The sequence below is a fragment of the Trypanosoma melophagium genome (genome assembly GCF_022059095.1).
Source record: "Trypanosoma melophagium isolate St. Kilda chromosome Unknown ctg17segment0, whole genome shotgun sequence".
NCBI classification, from domain to species: Eukaryota; Euglenozoa; class Kinetoplastea; order Trypanosomatida; family Trypanosomatidae; genus Trypanosoma; species Trypanosoma melophagium.
Window position 1 is genome coordinate 333,542 of NW_027125145.1, and position 16,916 is coordinate 350,457.

The 16,916-nt window shown below is 40.2% G+C and overlaps 5 protein-coding genes across 6 annotated transcripts; all 5 read left to right on the top strand.

The window, feature by feature from the left end:
• Positions 1-480: 480 nt before the first annotated feature.
• LSM04_000787 (uncharacterized protein) lies at positions 481-1,245 on the top strand (the record flags this gene model as incomplete). Its single annotated transcript, XM_067334393.1, has 1 exon — positions 481-1,245. One exon carries the CDS (start codon positions 481-483, stop codon positions 1,243-1,245), a length of 765 nt encoding a protein of 254 aa, XP_067193263.1.
• A 1,637-nt stretch (positions 1,246-2,882) lies between these two features.
• Positions 2,883-4,169, top strand: LSM04_006795 (Alpha/beta hydrolase fold-1; the record flags this gene model as incomplete). Its single annotated transcript, XM_067334394.1, has 1 exon — positions 2,883-4,169. One exon carries the CDS (start codon positions 2,883-2,885, stop codon positions 4,167-4,169), a length of 1,287 nt encoding a protein of 428 aa, XP_067193391.1.
• Positions 4,170-5,354: 1,185 nt separating this feature from the next.
• Positions 5,355-6,158, top strand: LSM04_002495 (uncharacterized protein; the record flags this gene model as incomplete). The annotated part of the gene is made up of 1 exon (XM_067334395.1): positions 5,355-6,158. The coding sequence occupies one exon, from the start codon at positions 5,355-5,357 to the stop codon at positions 6,156-6,158; it is 804 nt and encodes a 267-aa protein (XP_067193299.1).
• Positions 6,159-6,625: 467 nt separating this feature from the next.
• LSM04_004845 (uncharacterized protein) lies at positions 6,626-11,005 on the top strand (the record flags this gene model as incomplete). The annotated part of the gene is made up of 1 exon (XM_067334396.1): positions 6,626-11,005. The coding sequence occupies one exon, from the start codon at positions 6,626-6,628 to the stop codon at positions 11,003-11,005; it is 4,380 nt and encodes a 1,459-aa protein (XP_067193345.1).
• Positions 11,006-11,637: 632 nt separating this feature from the next.
• LSM04_004507 (uncharacterized protein) lies at positions 11,638-16,404 on the top strand (the record flags this gene model as incomplete). 2 transcript variants are annotated; one of them, XM_067334398.1, is made up of 2 exons in its annotated part: positions 11,638-15,715; positions 15,785-16,404. In XM_067334398.1, 2 exons carry the CDS (start codon positions 11,638-11,640, stop codon positions 16,402-16,404), a joined length of 4,698 nt encoding a protein of 1,565 aa, XP_067193336.1. The 2 variants fall into 2 exon arrangements, with proteins under 2 accessions (XP_067193336.1, XP_067193335.1); XM_067334397.1 differs by having other exon boundaries at positions 11,638-15,694.
• Between the last annotated feature and the right edge of the window lie 512 nt (positions 16,405-16,916).

The window sequence follows — 16,916 nt, forward strand, 5'->3', positions numbered from 1 at the left end:
ACAATGCCAAGGAATGCAAAATTTTCCACATGTTTTTGAAGAAGCATATGCACGTTTCAGTACCGAATGGGCTTTATTTGAAGAAAAAGGTTCTTTATCATCTCATAAATACCAATGCGCGCGAGCGCAGCTAAAGGACGAAAACTTCAGGGCTAAGCAAAGTGCAAATATGCAATTTCAGGGGATGTTAAACCAAATGGCAGAATTGTATGAGGAAACGATCAATGCGAAAGTGCAACTTGGAGAAAAGTGCTGACAACTATCAAGGCATTTGATTGAAAGATCGTACATGTATTTGGCGAATTCATCGATTAAGTTGTGAAAATTGTATGTCTCTTGTCTTTGGATATAGCTGTGGATCATTTGATTTATGTGTTGTTTCTGTGATATGTTTTGCCTGGTGCCTTGTTATTTATCGTCTTTTTCACACATAAGAAAAAGGGTAATTGCGGTTTCTTCAATATACATCTTCAGGGAGATATGTTATCGCCGGAAGAAAAGACTCGTATCGGGGCTGCAATTAAGGAGTTCGAGGTGTACATGTCTAAGTTGTATCCTGATATTGTACAGCTGGATTTTTCTTATGTGGGGAAGGACCCCATTGTATTAAGGGATAAAATAAAGTCTATATCGGATGCACGTGAAATTAAAGACATTCAAATTCTCGCTCTGTTGACCGGACAACGAGGTACAAATTATGATGCAATAATAAGGGCTGCAAGTGCCGATACGGCGGCGAAACTTCGTTCTGTAACAAGGACTGCATCAAGTGTACTGATAAGGATCAAAACCTGCAGTTCTGATTATACCCGATACACTCTAAAGGATATGGCTTATGCTTATCCTGAGTGTCTTTTGTTCGGCCAAATTCAGGCAAGTAAAGGAAGCTTGAGGGCTTTATGGAATGTTATAAGCAATCCATTGATGATCTTGGCAGGATTATCTGCAGAGGATATTTTGCAGAACAGCAGAGAGTTTTGCGATAAGTTCAGGCTTTATAATCCCGAGGGATTTCTTTCTATGAAGAGGACTCAGATTAACAGTATAGATAGGTGGAAATCGAGGATTCATCCGGCTTTTATCAATAAGTTGCTTGAACTAATAAATCAGAAAGACAGCCGCATTACGGAATTATTGCGACAATTGGGGCAGAAACTCTCACCCACCAGTGAGGTGAAGGAAGCCCACGAAAACGAGTGCAATACTCTCAATAAACAAGGGACGGATTTAATGCAAAATCCATGACAAACAAGGAGACAAGGAATCCAATGTGTATGAGGAACGGCCAAAAATTGGGAATTTAAAAAAGTACTGCAGCTTAGACAGTTATCACGGAACGAAAATGTCAGATCAGAGGAGAGAATCTGCACCTTTCTAAAGAATAATGGATTATTTGATGGATACATCTTCCACTTCAGCCTCTATGAATTACGTGAGGTCATTTTATTGCTTTAAACACACGTGTACTATTCGCAGTGAAGGGATATCAGCGTAACAAGCTCCAAATGAGATGGCAGCAGCATTACACACAGCTGCGGATAATAGAAAGAGTTAAGAATTTCCCCGGGAATAAAGTTGCAGGACATTCGGGAGGCTATCATCGAGTTTCAAAAATGAGATAATGATCGACTTCATTACAGGAGACTCTGAATTGACTAATGAAAAACGTGGAAACAGGAATTTCGCACAGCGTGCGCAGGATCCAGTTGCCAATATTAGTGGAAAGATGATTCCTTTCAAAAAAAATACATTCAAGAGTGATTCACACAGAGAGCTGAAAGGCGTTTGATAATTGCAGGAGAAATACGCATGACAGTTCAGAGTACTCATAAAAGGAATGAAGAGAGAAGAAAAGTTAATTAAAAAAAAAAAATAACCACAATATATATGATAATTATCCTTCGACTGTACGGAACGAAAGCTAACTCCACAAAGATAGGTAATACTAATACCCACGGTAACCCTGATAATAATCATATTTAATGTAAGGTCGGGAAGCGTTAGTGTTTAAGGAAACACAGAGAAGCTTTTGGCCACAGGTGGTGCCTGGGAGTATTCGCCTCAAATGATCTCCCAAGCAGAAGTGTGTCTCGTTCATCTGGCATTACGTGATTTTAAAGTAGATTTGAGAGCTCCATTTGGTTGTTCGCGTAGTCAACGCGACGGTAATGAATATTATATAAAAAGTAATTACACATTCAGAGACGTTAGAGGTGGAAGTCGACGCTATATAAATAGTTTTGCGCTCACACGTAATGCGAGATACTTGAGGCTATGTGGCATTAGAAAAAGGTCCAGAGGAAAAAACATCAACAAAATGGACGTAGTTAAGTGGAGAGCAGAAGGCGGGTTAAAAAGGGCCTCTCAGTACACTTCCATTTAATCAGTTTTGCTTCTTTTTTTTTTTTTTGATATTTAATGAATTTATTATGATTATTGTTTTTTTTTTTCTTTTTACGCTCAAGGGAAAAATATTGGGATTTATACTTGGAATGGGGCAATGCAGAGTTTGCTGGGATAAGTCACAGACTGTCCTTTCTTTTTTTTTCAATCGTCATTACGAGAGAGAAAAGGAAACGAAGACAGAGAGAAAGGGAAGTACGGAAAGTATGGGAAAAGCAGATTATTATACTTTACTTCTGTCTCTGTTATTTCCTGTGTTTGTGTTTTTTTTTTTTTCGTTTATTATTATTTTCTTGTTTGAGTGTCTACATTCAGTTTTCATCTATTTCTATCCCTTTTCCTTTTATTTCTTTGTTTTGTAAGGGATTTTTATTATTTATTTGCCTTGAAGAAATCCGTAAATACAAGTTCATTAGAGAAATACATTTCAAATTTACTCTCTGAGTTATTATTATTACTATTTGTTGTTATTTTGTGAAATGAACCGCGTTGGTTTCTTCGCCGTGCACAGCCTTTTGCACTTTGCCCTCTATGTTGTACCGGTGACCATCTTTAATCTCTTATTTCGCTGGCCCATCTGTGCATTAGAGTGGGCGATTGGTGAAAAAGAAATGACTCTCGCGCCACGCAAAGAGCGGCGAATTGCAATTATTAAGAATTGTAAAAAAAACGCCGCCTCGGATCTCTTTGGATTGCCATCACAAATGTACTACGAGGAGCCGATGTATGTGGGATATGTGCAGACGCTTCTATCTGCTTTGCGTCCGCAGATGCATGTGCCATATTCCCGTGAGACGTTAACACTGGCGGATGGGAAATCTCTATTATATATGGATTGTTTATCGCCAAGAAATGTTAATGGGGCGGGGGGAAAGGCACTTGTTTTAATTCTTCCAGGAATGATTGCTTCTTCTCAGGCCGTACATGTAAGGCGATTGTCCATGCAGTTATATCGCCATGGGTATCATGTTGCGGTGTTAAACGCCCGTGATGTTAATAGTGATACGCCGTTGTATACACAACTATTGAGTAGTGAACAAACGGAAGATCTGCGATATGTTCTCAAGAATGTGTTTACACCAATGCAAGTGCAAGAGCGAATGAATTCGAAAGATCCACGGCCTCTCATCGCTGTTGGATTCACATTGGGTGGTGTGACGCTCTGCAAGTACATTGGAGAACAGGGAAGGCGCAGTGAATGCACATATCTTACCGCGGCTATTGCCATGTTGGCACCATTTGATAGTAACGCCCTGCATGCTTATCTGCAGTGCACAAATATGCGCATGCATAGCAATAATAATAACAATAATAATAATAATAATAATAATAATAATAATAATAATAATAATAATAGTAATAATAATAGTAGCAAAAAGAAGAATAATCACAATCGTCATGATGATAATGATGAACTCCGAAATGCCGATGTACCACACGCAAACGTGAAATCTGCGGTACTGCCAGAGAAATTCAATCGCTCCGCAGATGTTTATCGTGCATTGCACACCGCCACAGTGCCGGTGATGTGTGTCGCCACACATAATGATCCACTCAGTCCTGGAACACTTCACACACGACGCTGGGAAGCCGCTGTGGATATTAATGCGAATGTGATGTATGTGGAAATGCCCTCTGGTGGTCATCTTGCATTCATTGAAAATCCCATTCAGGAACTGCGGCAGAAGCCAAACGCAGGTGAGCAACTCATCCTGCAGAGTCTGGGAGCCATTTGCTCAAAGAACCAAAGTGAAGTGGATAAATAAACACACAGAAACAGATATATGCGCGTGTATTAGTTGTCTTTTTTTTGCTGGTTATCTGTGTACGCGTGTTTTTATTGCACAAAGGAGTCCTGTTGTTTTTTCCTTATTTATATATGGTTGATTCTTAGAGGAAAGTTGAAGGACTGCATCTTGGGTATATCTTTTTTTTTTTTCTGTGCGTGTGCGTGTGTGTGTGTGTGTGGTGGTACAGGTTATTAAATTAATGGCTGTTCTATCGATCCGTGTGTGTGTGGGTATGTATGTGTTATTGGTTTATGTACTCTGTATCAATTTCGTGGGGGACTCGTGTGTTTTTTTTTTTTTGGTTTGTTTTGTTTCCGAAGGCTAACATTTGTTTTTTCTTCCCTTTTGTATTATCTATGATTACGTCACGCAATAGGTATGTGTACAAGTGAGAGAAGGTGGAAGAAAAAAATGAATGGAACAAATTTTGGACGGCAATATCCAACACCAAATTCTCTTGACTCTTTTTTTTCCATTTTGGTTGATGTTGTTGTTGTTTCTTGGGGTGTATTTTCTTTTTTCATTTTTATTTTATAATCATTTCCCACTCTTTCCCAATTCTTTCTTTCACATGTTTTATATATATATATATATATATATATATATATATATAGAACCGTTTACACTTTTGTATCATTATTATCATTATTATTAGTTTACTTTCTTGGGTTGGGCGGCCTTAACCACTTAAAAAGGGATAAGAGAGTGATGAGATGCAGCGGAGTCTCCTGGCTGGATTTACAGGACCTTTGAACAGAGAGAAGGGGAGTGAAGATAGCTAATAATAATAATAATAATAATAATAATAATAATAATAATAATAATAATAATAATAATAATAATAATAATAATAATAATAATAATAATAATAATAATAAAACAGTAATGGGAGAAAACACAGAAGCGAAAAAAGTAGAAGTTATTCCTGCAGCATTAACTTCTACCTTGACACAGTTATATGAAGAGATGTCTCACCTCACTTTTCCCACTTTTGAGGATGTTTTACAGACCTATGAAATATCAGATTTTGAGACACAATATGCCTTCTTTCTCATTTAACGGATTATTACTAATTTTGTTGATAAATGTGTAGATCGTCTACTCACATCTTTATCTGCAGGTATTTCTTCTTCTGCTGCTGCTGCTGTGCAGGAACGAATAATGGCACAAGAGATTGTTCTTGAAGAATTACGACTGCAATTTGGTGTTACTTATCTGGAGTTAAATGATACGACGAAACGACGTATTCTTCCCATTTCACCAGAGCAATTGACATTAGAAGAAGAGCGTGTGGCACTGCAGAGAGTCCATGATGCTGAACTGCAATTACTATTGCAAAGATATGAAGAAAAACGGCTGCAGATGTATGAAGAAGAGGCAAATGTGTATTTTACGGTAAATAACGAACTGAAGTCTCTAAAGACAGGAAATAAACTAGCGCCAGTGTGCGCAGAGGAGATGACAGAGTGGAGAGGGGAATTGATACACACAGCTGCTACACTAGAGGCATTGGAAGTTGAAATACAACGTGTAGAAGATGCTAAAAATAAAGATAGTGATATCTACACGTATAATAAGAGTCAAGAGAAGAGAGGGAAAACGAATAAGAAGAGTAATAACAATAATGATGATATGGAGCAAGTTGCGTCTCTGCAAGATGAGGCGCGTTATCTACTCTCTCAGATACGGCAAAAACGGGAGGCACTCACATTTTTACACCAACAAATGGGTGATAAAGACAGTATTTTGGAAAATGATATTGTGAGGGATAAGAATAGTGTGTTGGGAAAGATGCACTGTGAGTATAATCGTATTGTTGTGCAGCAGCAGGAAGAGATTAGCAAATTAAGAGAAGAACTGCAGAAGAGTGCGGAATCCTTTGGTATTAACGTCCGTTGGATAGCGGAGCAGAATATAAGGAATAGTGTGGTGAATGAAACACTTCATAACTCCCATTCTAAATGATTGTATAATGACATATATATATATTAAGTGAAAGGTGGGGGAAAGAAATATCTCCTCTTTTATTTTATTTTTTTTTTTTTGTTCTTTTCTTTCCTTCCTTTACCGTATTATTACTGCACTAATTTAGTGTAGTTGTGTATTGTTTGTAACAAACAAAGCTGTGGCTTAATTTACTTTGATACCATTTACTCTTAAGAATGTTTGGAACTGGAAAGATAGGCTGATGGGTGGAGTAACAAGAAAGAGGGACAAAAAAACAATTAATTTTGGATGTTATAACTTTCGTTTTACATTTTTTCTTCTTTTTTTTTCTATTTTTATTTGGTTTTACTGTTCCAATCATTCATTTGATAAGGTGCATACAGATAAACCTTGTGTGGAAGGGTCAAACATAAACATACATACATAAAGAAAGAAAGAAAGAGAAATAGAGAGAAAGAAAAAGAGAAAAAAAAAACACAGACACAATGGAAACGGAATCCAGATTACGTTCAGCGGCCAAGAGACACCAGCAAAGTAATACAACACATGACACCACAGCAATGGATGATTCAACAACAGCAGCGGCATCATTAGTACGAAAGCGAGCGCGTGGAGAAATCACAGATGTGAATAGCGATGTTGTTCTCTCAGGCTCTGTTCTCCACAATAAAGTGGATGCACAACTACTGGCGTGGCTGTTTGAGTGTCATCGCATACTTCGAGCGGCTAATTCACCATATGAAGTGGACACCTCATTTATTAAAGAACTACTCAGTCCCCGTTATTTGAAGAGTAGTCTTACTGGTGTACAACAAATGACAGGATGTCTGATTTCTGATATTTTACGGTTAAGTCATGTTTCAGACGGTGTAGATAGCAAACGTTCACAGCCATTTAGTACACAATACGCTGATGATGTTTTAACGTGTCTTGTTTCTCCCTTTGAAAAGGTAGCCCGGGGTGAGGCTTTATTAAAGACATGTGATCACATCATTGAACGAGCAAGTGTTTCCCATATATTTTTATATATTATTCCACTTTGTCGTCAACCGGTACAAGAACGTCTTACAGCTCTTTTTAAAGCCATTCAACATATTAGAGGAAGTTCTGGAGTAACAGATACAGCAATAAATGACAACAATAACAAGAATAACGACAATACTGCTATTACGGCGATAACAGCAGCAGAAATGGGAAGAGTTCTTATTGACATTCTCAATGCGACGAACTCTATTACACCAGAGCAGCTCGCTCCACTTTTAAAAGAGATTACTGCCGCTTCTCCCATTTTATTACGTCATACAGGGGTTACTCGAAACTCTGTTGTTGGAAGTACTACCAACAGTGGTAGCAATGCTAATGGTAATAATAGTAATAGTGCCATTGCTAATGCTGCACGAAAAAAGAATCGATCACCAGGGGCTATGATTGCCGCTCGTATTCTTTTAGAGCAAATAGATGTTATACAACCTGCTATCGCTAATTATATTTCAGATATGATGGAACACGGTTGTGGGGAGTTGATGGCAGCAGATCTTACCGGTGAAGAAGACATGGAGGCACGACGACGTGGATTACGTGATGTTGGACGGGCGATGGAATGTCTAGTCGCATTGATGGAACTCCACGTTGATCTCGTTGGTCAATTGGTCCCTGTGTTAACGCCATACCTGGAACACGAAAAATCTGATATTCGTCTTTTATTATTACGTGGATTCTTTATGGCGTTTGGTGCCCACGAGTCTGCCGTCACCGCCTACCGCTCCGCCTTTCACGCCCTCCTTGTACGCTTTAATGACACAAAATATGCCATCCGTATTGAGATGCTACAATTAACCGCTAATGCTATTCGAGCCTCTACGCAAGTTTCTGAAACTCTCACAGAAGACCGAGTTCGGGATTTATTGCCATATGTGGAACATAGACTACTTGATCCACATGCGTTAGTACGCCGTGCGGCTGTAATGGCATATGGTGATATTATTATGACCGCCTCTTTATATGTTTCCTCAGAAAGAGTAGAAAAGACACTTGGATTGCGTGTGGCAGATAAAAACCTCAAGGTTCGTCAAGCCGCTGTGGAACAACTTTGTAGCATTTATCAGAAACAATTATTTCCATGGATTCCAACAGCCGTGATGCAATGTCTTAACGCTGAGGGTGGTGTGACACTCTTAGAATCTACATTTGAGATGCTACTTCCTCCCCCTAATAAGATTATGGGAAATGTTATCTCATTAAACAGTTCCGATAAATCTGCACCCAGTGGAAGACGTTCAGCACGGTCAAGTATGGCATTATTTGATTTTGAAAAGGAAAGCGCCACAAAAGAACGTACATACGTGGATGGTTTCGCCAAATTATGTGCCCATTTAAATACATGGAGTTTTAACAGATTACTTGCTTTTGCAGCGAAGAAATCACAATTACGTTTGACAGTTTTACGTCTATTTCAACTACGTGCACAAGTCCGAAATAAAGATTTAAAGTCTCCAGAAGGTCAAGAAATGATTAATAATATTCATCGTCTCCTTAGTTTTTTGCAAACGATAACTCATGCAGAAAAGGGAGAATGGGATATTTTGTTTCGTGCTAAAGATGATAAAGTCTCCAAGGCATTTTTAACATGTTGTGCTGATGGACTCCTTAGTTATGCAACAGAACGTGAATCTCTTATTAAGACGTTAAAAGGTCGTGTAGATGGCTCCGTATTGAAGTTTGTGCAAGACTCCTTATCAAAACAAATGATGCTTCCATTAGAAGTGGAACACTTGGAAGAATTAATTGTACGATTAAGTGAGTCCCTTCGTAGTACGTGTGGCAGTGAACATACAAGTATAGATGGTGAAGTAGAATGTGAAGTGGAAGGTTTAATGCGTACACTTCTTGTGTTTGGACGAACAGTACCATCATTTTTACCAAGTTGTGCCTTATCGCTCGTAGAGTTTCTGGAAATATTGTGTCAGAGTAGTAATCCAAACATTCCCTCTTCATGGGTGCTTCTTCTTTTACAGTGTCTCACCGAATGGGCCAATTACGCAAGTAAAAGTACCGAAAATAATAATAATAATAATAATAATAATAATAATAATAATAGTATGACTACTACTACCACTACTGCCACAGATATTGCCACACATAAGAGGAGTCTTTTAACGATGCTAGGGAAATTATGTACCTGCAATCATGATGTTCTTTTCCGTGATAACCCACCGAAAGTAATAGGGGCGGTGTGCAAACAGGCAGCGCGTTGTTTTATGAATCTTCTTACCGTTAACGGCTTATGTGATCACAAGGCGTTAAGTCAATTGGTGGATACTCTCCGCAATCGAATTGGGAATAAAGCATCTCCGGTACTCTGTGCTACAGTTGGATGGTTAAAATCACTAACAGCATTCGCCAAGAATCGTGCTGCCGCCCCACTTTTGCAAGAGGAATTATTATTAAAGAAAATTACAGAACTCCTTTTTACTGCCGTGCAAGATGACACGGAACCACAAGATGCAGCAAAAGTGAAGACAAAAGGAAAAGAATTACTTCCTCTTTCATTAGCAGCAACCGTTGTAGATGCTGCGGCGAAGTGTTTGACTGCAATTACGCTGAGCTACACAGATGATAGGGCTTCCAGTATTGTTACCTCAACACTTAATTCCTTGTTAGGTGCGTATAAGGCGGTGAGTGAACGTGATGCACATACGGTTGGTGCTTGCTCTCGTCGTCTCTCTATTAATCAACAGTTATCAAAACTTATTATTCGCCCATCATCTGATATTGGTAAAGAACTTGCTGTGGCGGTTATTTTATCCGCTGAGGATGAGGTTGCGGTACGACGTCCAGTACAACAGAAACTTACACTTCATATTATACAGAATCATTCGGATATGCGTTATGTAGCCTTTCTCCTTCTCAGTGTTATTGCTGAGGAAACGAAGAGTGGTTATCAGCAGCTACGAACACTTGTACAACAAGTGGGTGATCATCTCCGTTCTAAACAGGTTACAGTAGGAGCCACTTTATCATCACCTAATGCGCTTAGTTGTTTTCTTGAATACACTATACCATTCTTAGTACTTTTTATGGCCCATCATACATTTTACGACAGTGAACAAGAGAATCATTTTGTTGCCTACCAACGTGTATGGCATCTTCTTTTTGATGAACTTTTCCGACATGGCACACAGTGTGCGAGTTTTGTGGTGGAACTATTTAGTCGCATTAAGCAGTCGGATGATGTCCTTGATCGAAATAGCCACACCATACGTCTTCTCTGTGATCTTGGCAGTCGAGTACTGCAGGAGTGTTTGGGCCAGCGGCAGATTGGGACGGAGGCGCTGAAACGATATCCCGGCCGTGTGTTGCTGCCGACCTTCTTTGTCTCATCACCCACCGCCGCTGAGGCCCTCACAACTGTTTATTTGGATGAGAAAATACACATCTCCGCACATGTTCCTTTTCGCCCACCTCCTATCCCGACAACAACAACTACTAATAATAATACTAATACTAATACTACAAATACAAATACAGTGATAACAATGGGAATGGGTGAAGGGGAAGAGGAAGAAGAAACACATTCGGTGTCCCGCAGTGCGGAAAAGAGTGATGCTCTCTTATTGCCGCCACTCCTGCAGCAGCGTGTGGAGGACATGCTGAACACACTCGTGGGATCCATGACGCAGGAAAATATTGCAAAGATACCGTGGACCGTTGTAAAGCAGCGTATTAGGGAAGTCATACTTGACTGCAAGAGAGAGGGTAGGAATAACGATAGTGATAATGAGGAAGAGGAGGTGAATGAGGCGGATGTCATGGGGTACGCCAAAGAAGAGTTGAGACTTCTCTACGAAAAGGCACCACCACAGTAAGTAAGACAATGGGAAGCATTTGTTTTAAAAGGTAAGTGGGAGAGGAAAGGAGAGTAGTAGAAAAAACATTGGAAGGAAAAAAGAGGTGAACAAGACGAAAAAAAACAAAACAGAAGATAACGAACAAATTAAAAAAAAAAGGAAACAAAGAGAAGGATCAACCCTTGCAAAATATGATCTTGCATTTGTTGTACTTCATCAACAGAGATTTATCCATAGATAGCAGTAAGAAAGAATCATTTGCTTCATTCTATAAACAGAGTATAGAGAGAAATATAACGTAGCATACACATACACACGTAAAAGAAAAAAAGAGTGACGAAAAATGAAATGAGGGGTGTAGTTCTGAATAGTGCAAAAGAGTGAAAAAAAAGGCAAGTGGAAACACTTTAAAGGTTTAAACCAAGAGGGAACGTTGAAAGAACGAAAAAATAAGAGGAAGTCATATTGAGGAAGTGGAGGTGATATGTTCCTTTTCATCTCCCTCTCGGATTGTGTTATTCTTCGTCCTGTTTATTTATTTATTTATTTCTTATTCGCTGTTTATTTTTTTTTCTTTGTTTGGTTGTTTTTTTTTTCTTTGCCCTATATATATTTAGAGTGTGTAAGGTGTAATTTTGTCGTTTACGCACATGACTCTCAGTAGTGTAGACCTTATACTTCAGAGAGCAGAGTTGCGAAATCGCAACACAAACCCTGCACCGCTGCGCACCGCTTTCCGTGCCAAACTATCAACTCTAAAGTCTGATTTAAAGAAGGCTACTACTCTGGCAAAACGGTTTAAAAATTATTCAGCTGAGTCTTCAGAAAAGGCAATATTAACACAGCTTGACACCCTAAACCTTGGGATGTTTCTATCCGAAGCGGCTGAGGGAGTTGTCCAATCGCTCTGTCACGGAACAAAGATGAAGTCAACGGATGTTCAGTCATTTGCGTTTGTTTGTTCAGAAGTGCATCAACGCTATGAGGGATTTTGGCCCTTGGTACAGAAAGGACTGAAAGATAACGCGGAGAAGATTGTGGACGTGAATCTTCTCAAAACAGCCATAGATCGCATAAGTGAATCTTCGGAATTGACAAGGCCAAGTGAATGTGGTGAAGGGAATGCACCAATGGCTACTACAACTACAACTACAACTACAAGTCTTGCTTCTGGGACCGCAGTGACAGCATATACTTCTTCTACACCGCCTACTAACACTACTGCAACAAATTTAAATACAGGATCAATTAGTAGGTTTCCAATGGAAGAATTTAATCAGCTTCGCCTGGTAGCTAGAGTTTTCTCTGAGTGGTGGTTGGTGGGACTTCTTGAAGAGGCTAAACCACTACTAAAACTTCTTAAATTGCTGCAGGTTCTTTTGGAAAAACATACTTCATTATCTACTTCTCCTTTAGTAGCTTCAACTATTCACTCAGTAATATTGCTTGTTGTCCGCAAGGTTGGAATTGAACTCCTTGGAAAGGACAATGCATTGTTTTTATGCATTTTCAATAAAGAAACTGAAGAAGAAGAAGAAAAACAAACAAAAAGGCGTCTTCATGATCTTTCTAGCTACTCTGGTGAGATGACAAGTGATAAGAGTAAAAACCCAGACGCTACGGTGTTTTTACTTGCACCTGCAGGAGCTCGATTAATTTTTAATCCCACTACGAAATCTGTGGCTCAGATAGAAGAAGCTTCAATTCAACAAACAGAAGAACTTAGTTGGGCAAGACTCTGTGAAACGTATAAACTTCCTGAAGATTATTACTGTAAACGTGATGAAAGACGACAGTTTGCGTCCATTCTCTTGGCTTCTGCATGGAGTAGTCTCAAATTTTACAATGATCGTAAATCAAAGCTTGAGACTTGGTGGCATTCCTTGAGTGAATCACATGGAAAGGCTAATCGTAATACTCCAGAGGAAGTGCGTTTTCGATTGTTTCAGGAGTATGTTGAAGAGTTCTATGTATCATGTGATAACTTACTTGGAATGTTAGGCTTTGAGGCCCCAAAACCAATTGATTTGTCTGTTATTGAGCCCAAATGTACTGGAGAGATTAAAATCACTTCCGTGGCGAAGGTATTTCATACCGTCAAAAATGCAGAATCATATAATCGATTTGAAGATGATGAGAAACGTATATTTTATGAATATTTACCAGATTTACAAGTAATATTAAATGAACTAAAACCGTTATGTGAGGCTGAAAAAGCAAATTGGGATTTACTCTTGAGACGTCAAGCTATAAGTGGTGCCGTAGTTACACAATCCTCATCAACATCAACATCAACATCATCATCATTAGCAGGACGAGAAGAAGAAGTAGGAATAGGAGTAGTAGTAGAAAATGAAGAAAGTGAAATAGAAAGTACAGAACTTGATTTAAGTTTAGAAAATTCAGAAGAGAGTAAGTGTCAATCTGTTGGTGAGGCTGCTGCGATGATGAAACGTCGGCGACTTCGCATGGCGGCGTTAGCTGTTCCTGCATCCATGTTTGATAATTATTCAGCTATTTTACAATTGTTGGAGGAACTCATGGAGTGTAATAATGCGACTGCCATTGATAATTGGTGTGAGTGTTTCCTTCAGGAAGCTCTTCGACCTTTGCGTGCTGCATCTGAATCAGCTGCTGGGGCTTTGTTATTCTTTTCAAATTGTTTAATGTTGCTATCGCTGGAGCTTAGAGATTTCCCTCGTACGCGCCATCCTGAGATGCTTCCATATGTGGCGCGTTGCGCTGCCATATTACACCAATATTTTCCCCAGACTGCGGAATTTCTTGGTAAAAGCTTAGAAGCAGACTGGAGGCGAGTTTACAAACGGTATGTAACTAGTGACTCCGGTGTTTCTCTTGAGGAGGTGTCAGTCTTATCGCCTCAGAGAAAGAGTATCAGTTCGCAATTACTACGCCACATTGCTGTAACGGTGCGCTACTTGTGTGAACTGATGAAGTTTGCTGTAATTCCACCATCTCAGGTGATAAATATGATGGGAGCCGCTGTGGATGATTTAAATCATCCCTGTAGCGCAGTGACTCTCGGTGCTGCCATGAAACACGGAGGATTGTTTCTAATTCGAAATCACCCAACGCATGTCAAGGCTGATAGACTGTTTCAAAAACTCAAGAAGGCGTTACCTGGGTCTTTACTGGATGATGAGTTAAAGGAAATAGTCAAGTCGGCATTTGACGCGTTAACACCACCACCGCCACAACTAAAACCTCGTCATGGTCCTAATACAACTATGACGTCAACAATTGAACAGTACGCACGATATCTGTTGCAGTCGGTCCTCTCTCCAGTAAAGTATGATTTTGTGCGGACACAGTTTCTCCGTATGCCGTGGGCCGATGTTAACGCCCGCCGGGGACTTTTACGCGTATTGCGGGCCCTGCAGGATGTGCGGTGGGATGCAGTGCCACTTGTGGCGGATCTCATCGCTGATCTCTCCAGTGCAGGACTCGAGAGCATTATGCAGTGCGTTATCGATGAGGTCGCAGAGGACCTTCGCCGTGATTTTGAGGTTCCTGCCAATTTATCTACAAGAACAGCAACAACAACAACAACAACAGGAAGAATAAGAGGAGAAAGAGATGGAGATGGGGATGGAGGAAGTCATGTTTCACAGAAGGATGGAACACGTGCCGTATACCGAGTACCGCAGTGGCGTTTCATTGATTGTGTATTCCTAGCTCATTTATATCGTGTACGTGTGGTGACTATTCGTTTTATTGGTTACCTAGTGGTGATGCTTCTTCTTTACAGCCCATTTGAAGATTATCCCAAAGACGACTACAGCCGTTTGCGGTGCTGCGTTACTCTCCTCACCGAGTGCGCCACGTCCTTTCCTTGGTGGCTTAATCCACGTGAAGGAAGTTGGACCAGAATGAGACGACGAATCTCTCGATTGGTAGAACGTCTAGTTACACTACATCAGGTTGTGCGAAAATTTGTGGCACTTCTCTTTCAACATCGGTACACCCTCATAGAACCAATCCCACTAGATTTACGTCAACGTTTGGAGGAACTCATAATTTTTTTCGATGAACACATGCGTCGTGATGTTAAGGAAATGGAAAAAATGACCGGATTTAATGCTAAAGGAAAACCAATAGAACTACATCAAGAAAGGTTTGGTGATGATATGGTGCGAGCTCAACTTTTGCAGGAGACAGTGTCAACACCAGGATTACCAAGTCTCGCAACAGCGGAAGAAGCCTTTGCCTTTGCAGAGGTAGTCATGAAGGAGACTGTGCATCCTGATAACTTGTGGTATGATAAGATGTGTAAAGCGGTCATAACAAGTTGCCGCGATGATATACCGTTTTTTCGTGTGTTTCCTTCTCGTTCGGATGAAGGACTGTTTGAGTCTAGGATGGGAAGAGGAGAAAACACCACTACTACCACTACTACAATCAATACAACTATAACAGCAGTAGAAGTAGAAGCGGAAGCAGGAATAACAACGGCATCAGGGAGCGGACGTGCCGACTCCGATGTGTTGCAAGAGGAAGGGGTGCTCTTTGAAATGGCTTCCATCGAGCATAGCAGCGATGTGGAGGAAAATAGTCTTGTGTCTGACTCTGATGATGACTCTGGTTCCTCCTATTCATCTTCTTGTGACTCTTCTGTCACCACATGTACTGAGAGAGAGAGCTGTCACAATAGTAGAAGTCACTTGGATGATAGTGACGAGGAGGAGAGTGAGACTGATATTGAAGATAGTAGCTATACTGTTAATGATACATCCAGCCTCTTCTCTAAATCTGAGACTGAAGTGACATATGATGAAGAAGAGGAAGAGGAAGAAGATGATGTAAAAGGGGAGGATGAAGACGCAGAAGAAGTAGGGCAAGAGAATGAGTATTTCACAGCGGCTGAGGCATTGCGGATGCGGCTTGAAGAGGCAGAACTTGACGCTGAACTGAATGCCCTAATGTCGAATAAACATCACGAAACTTTGCCACATGCTGCTCATGTCAACTCGAAATCTGGCGGCGTGGACCGTCTTGATCAGGAATTGGCGATGAGTATTCGGCTCTACCGTCAGCAGCAACAACAACACCAACGCTCCAATGCAACGCCTTCCGAGCCGAATGGGGAGCAGGAGATTCGGTTTACGCTTCTACGGCGACCCACACCCAGTACGTCAACCACAGGAAAGGCGGGGGGTACAACTTCCACGCCAGGTAGGGCAACGGGCAGTAAGGGTAACAATCACAACAACAATGCTAATGACAACAACGTGGTTTTGAGAATACCATGCAACTCTGACTTTGCTAAAAATGCGCTATCGCTCCAAGAGCAACAGCGACGTCAACAAAAAGAGTTGCGAGATGCCATTTTGCGTATTACCCTTATGCAAGAGGAGGAAGGTTGTGGAAGTGTGACCAAGTCAAAGGGAACACGATAAACATATGAAAAGAAAAAGGGTTCAAACGAATGGAAGGAAAAGGGAAAAAAAAACAAGTAATAAAAATGCCTGCTACCATAAATATGAATAGGAGTGGTATATTATCTCTCCAAAACTATTCACATTTGGACATCACGGTGTTTTGGGGTGGGGGCTTAGGTTTTTCAACTATGTGTTCCTATATAAGTGTGTTTATCTTTTTCTTTTCGATATATAAATTTTGCTTTTCAATTTCTTTTAGTGCTTCTAATTCCCTCCTTTCTTTATTTCTTTCTATCTTTCGTCATTTTCCGTGACAGTAAAGAATATAGGAGCTCTGAGAACGCGCTGTCAGGAATACGGGAAGGAAGAGCGGACACGACATACTAGAAAAAAAAACAAAACAAAACAAACGCAGTAGATAATTTATTATTCTTTAAAGTCTCTTTGTTTGTTTGGCCTCTGTCTCTGAGTTTTCTTGTAAAAGTGATATATACATATAATATAAGTAGTTTATATCAGCAGGAGTTACA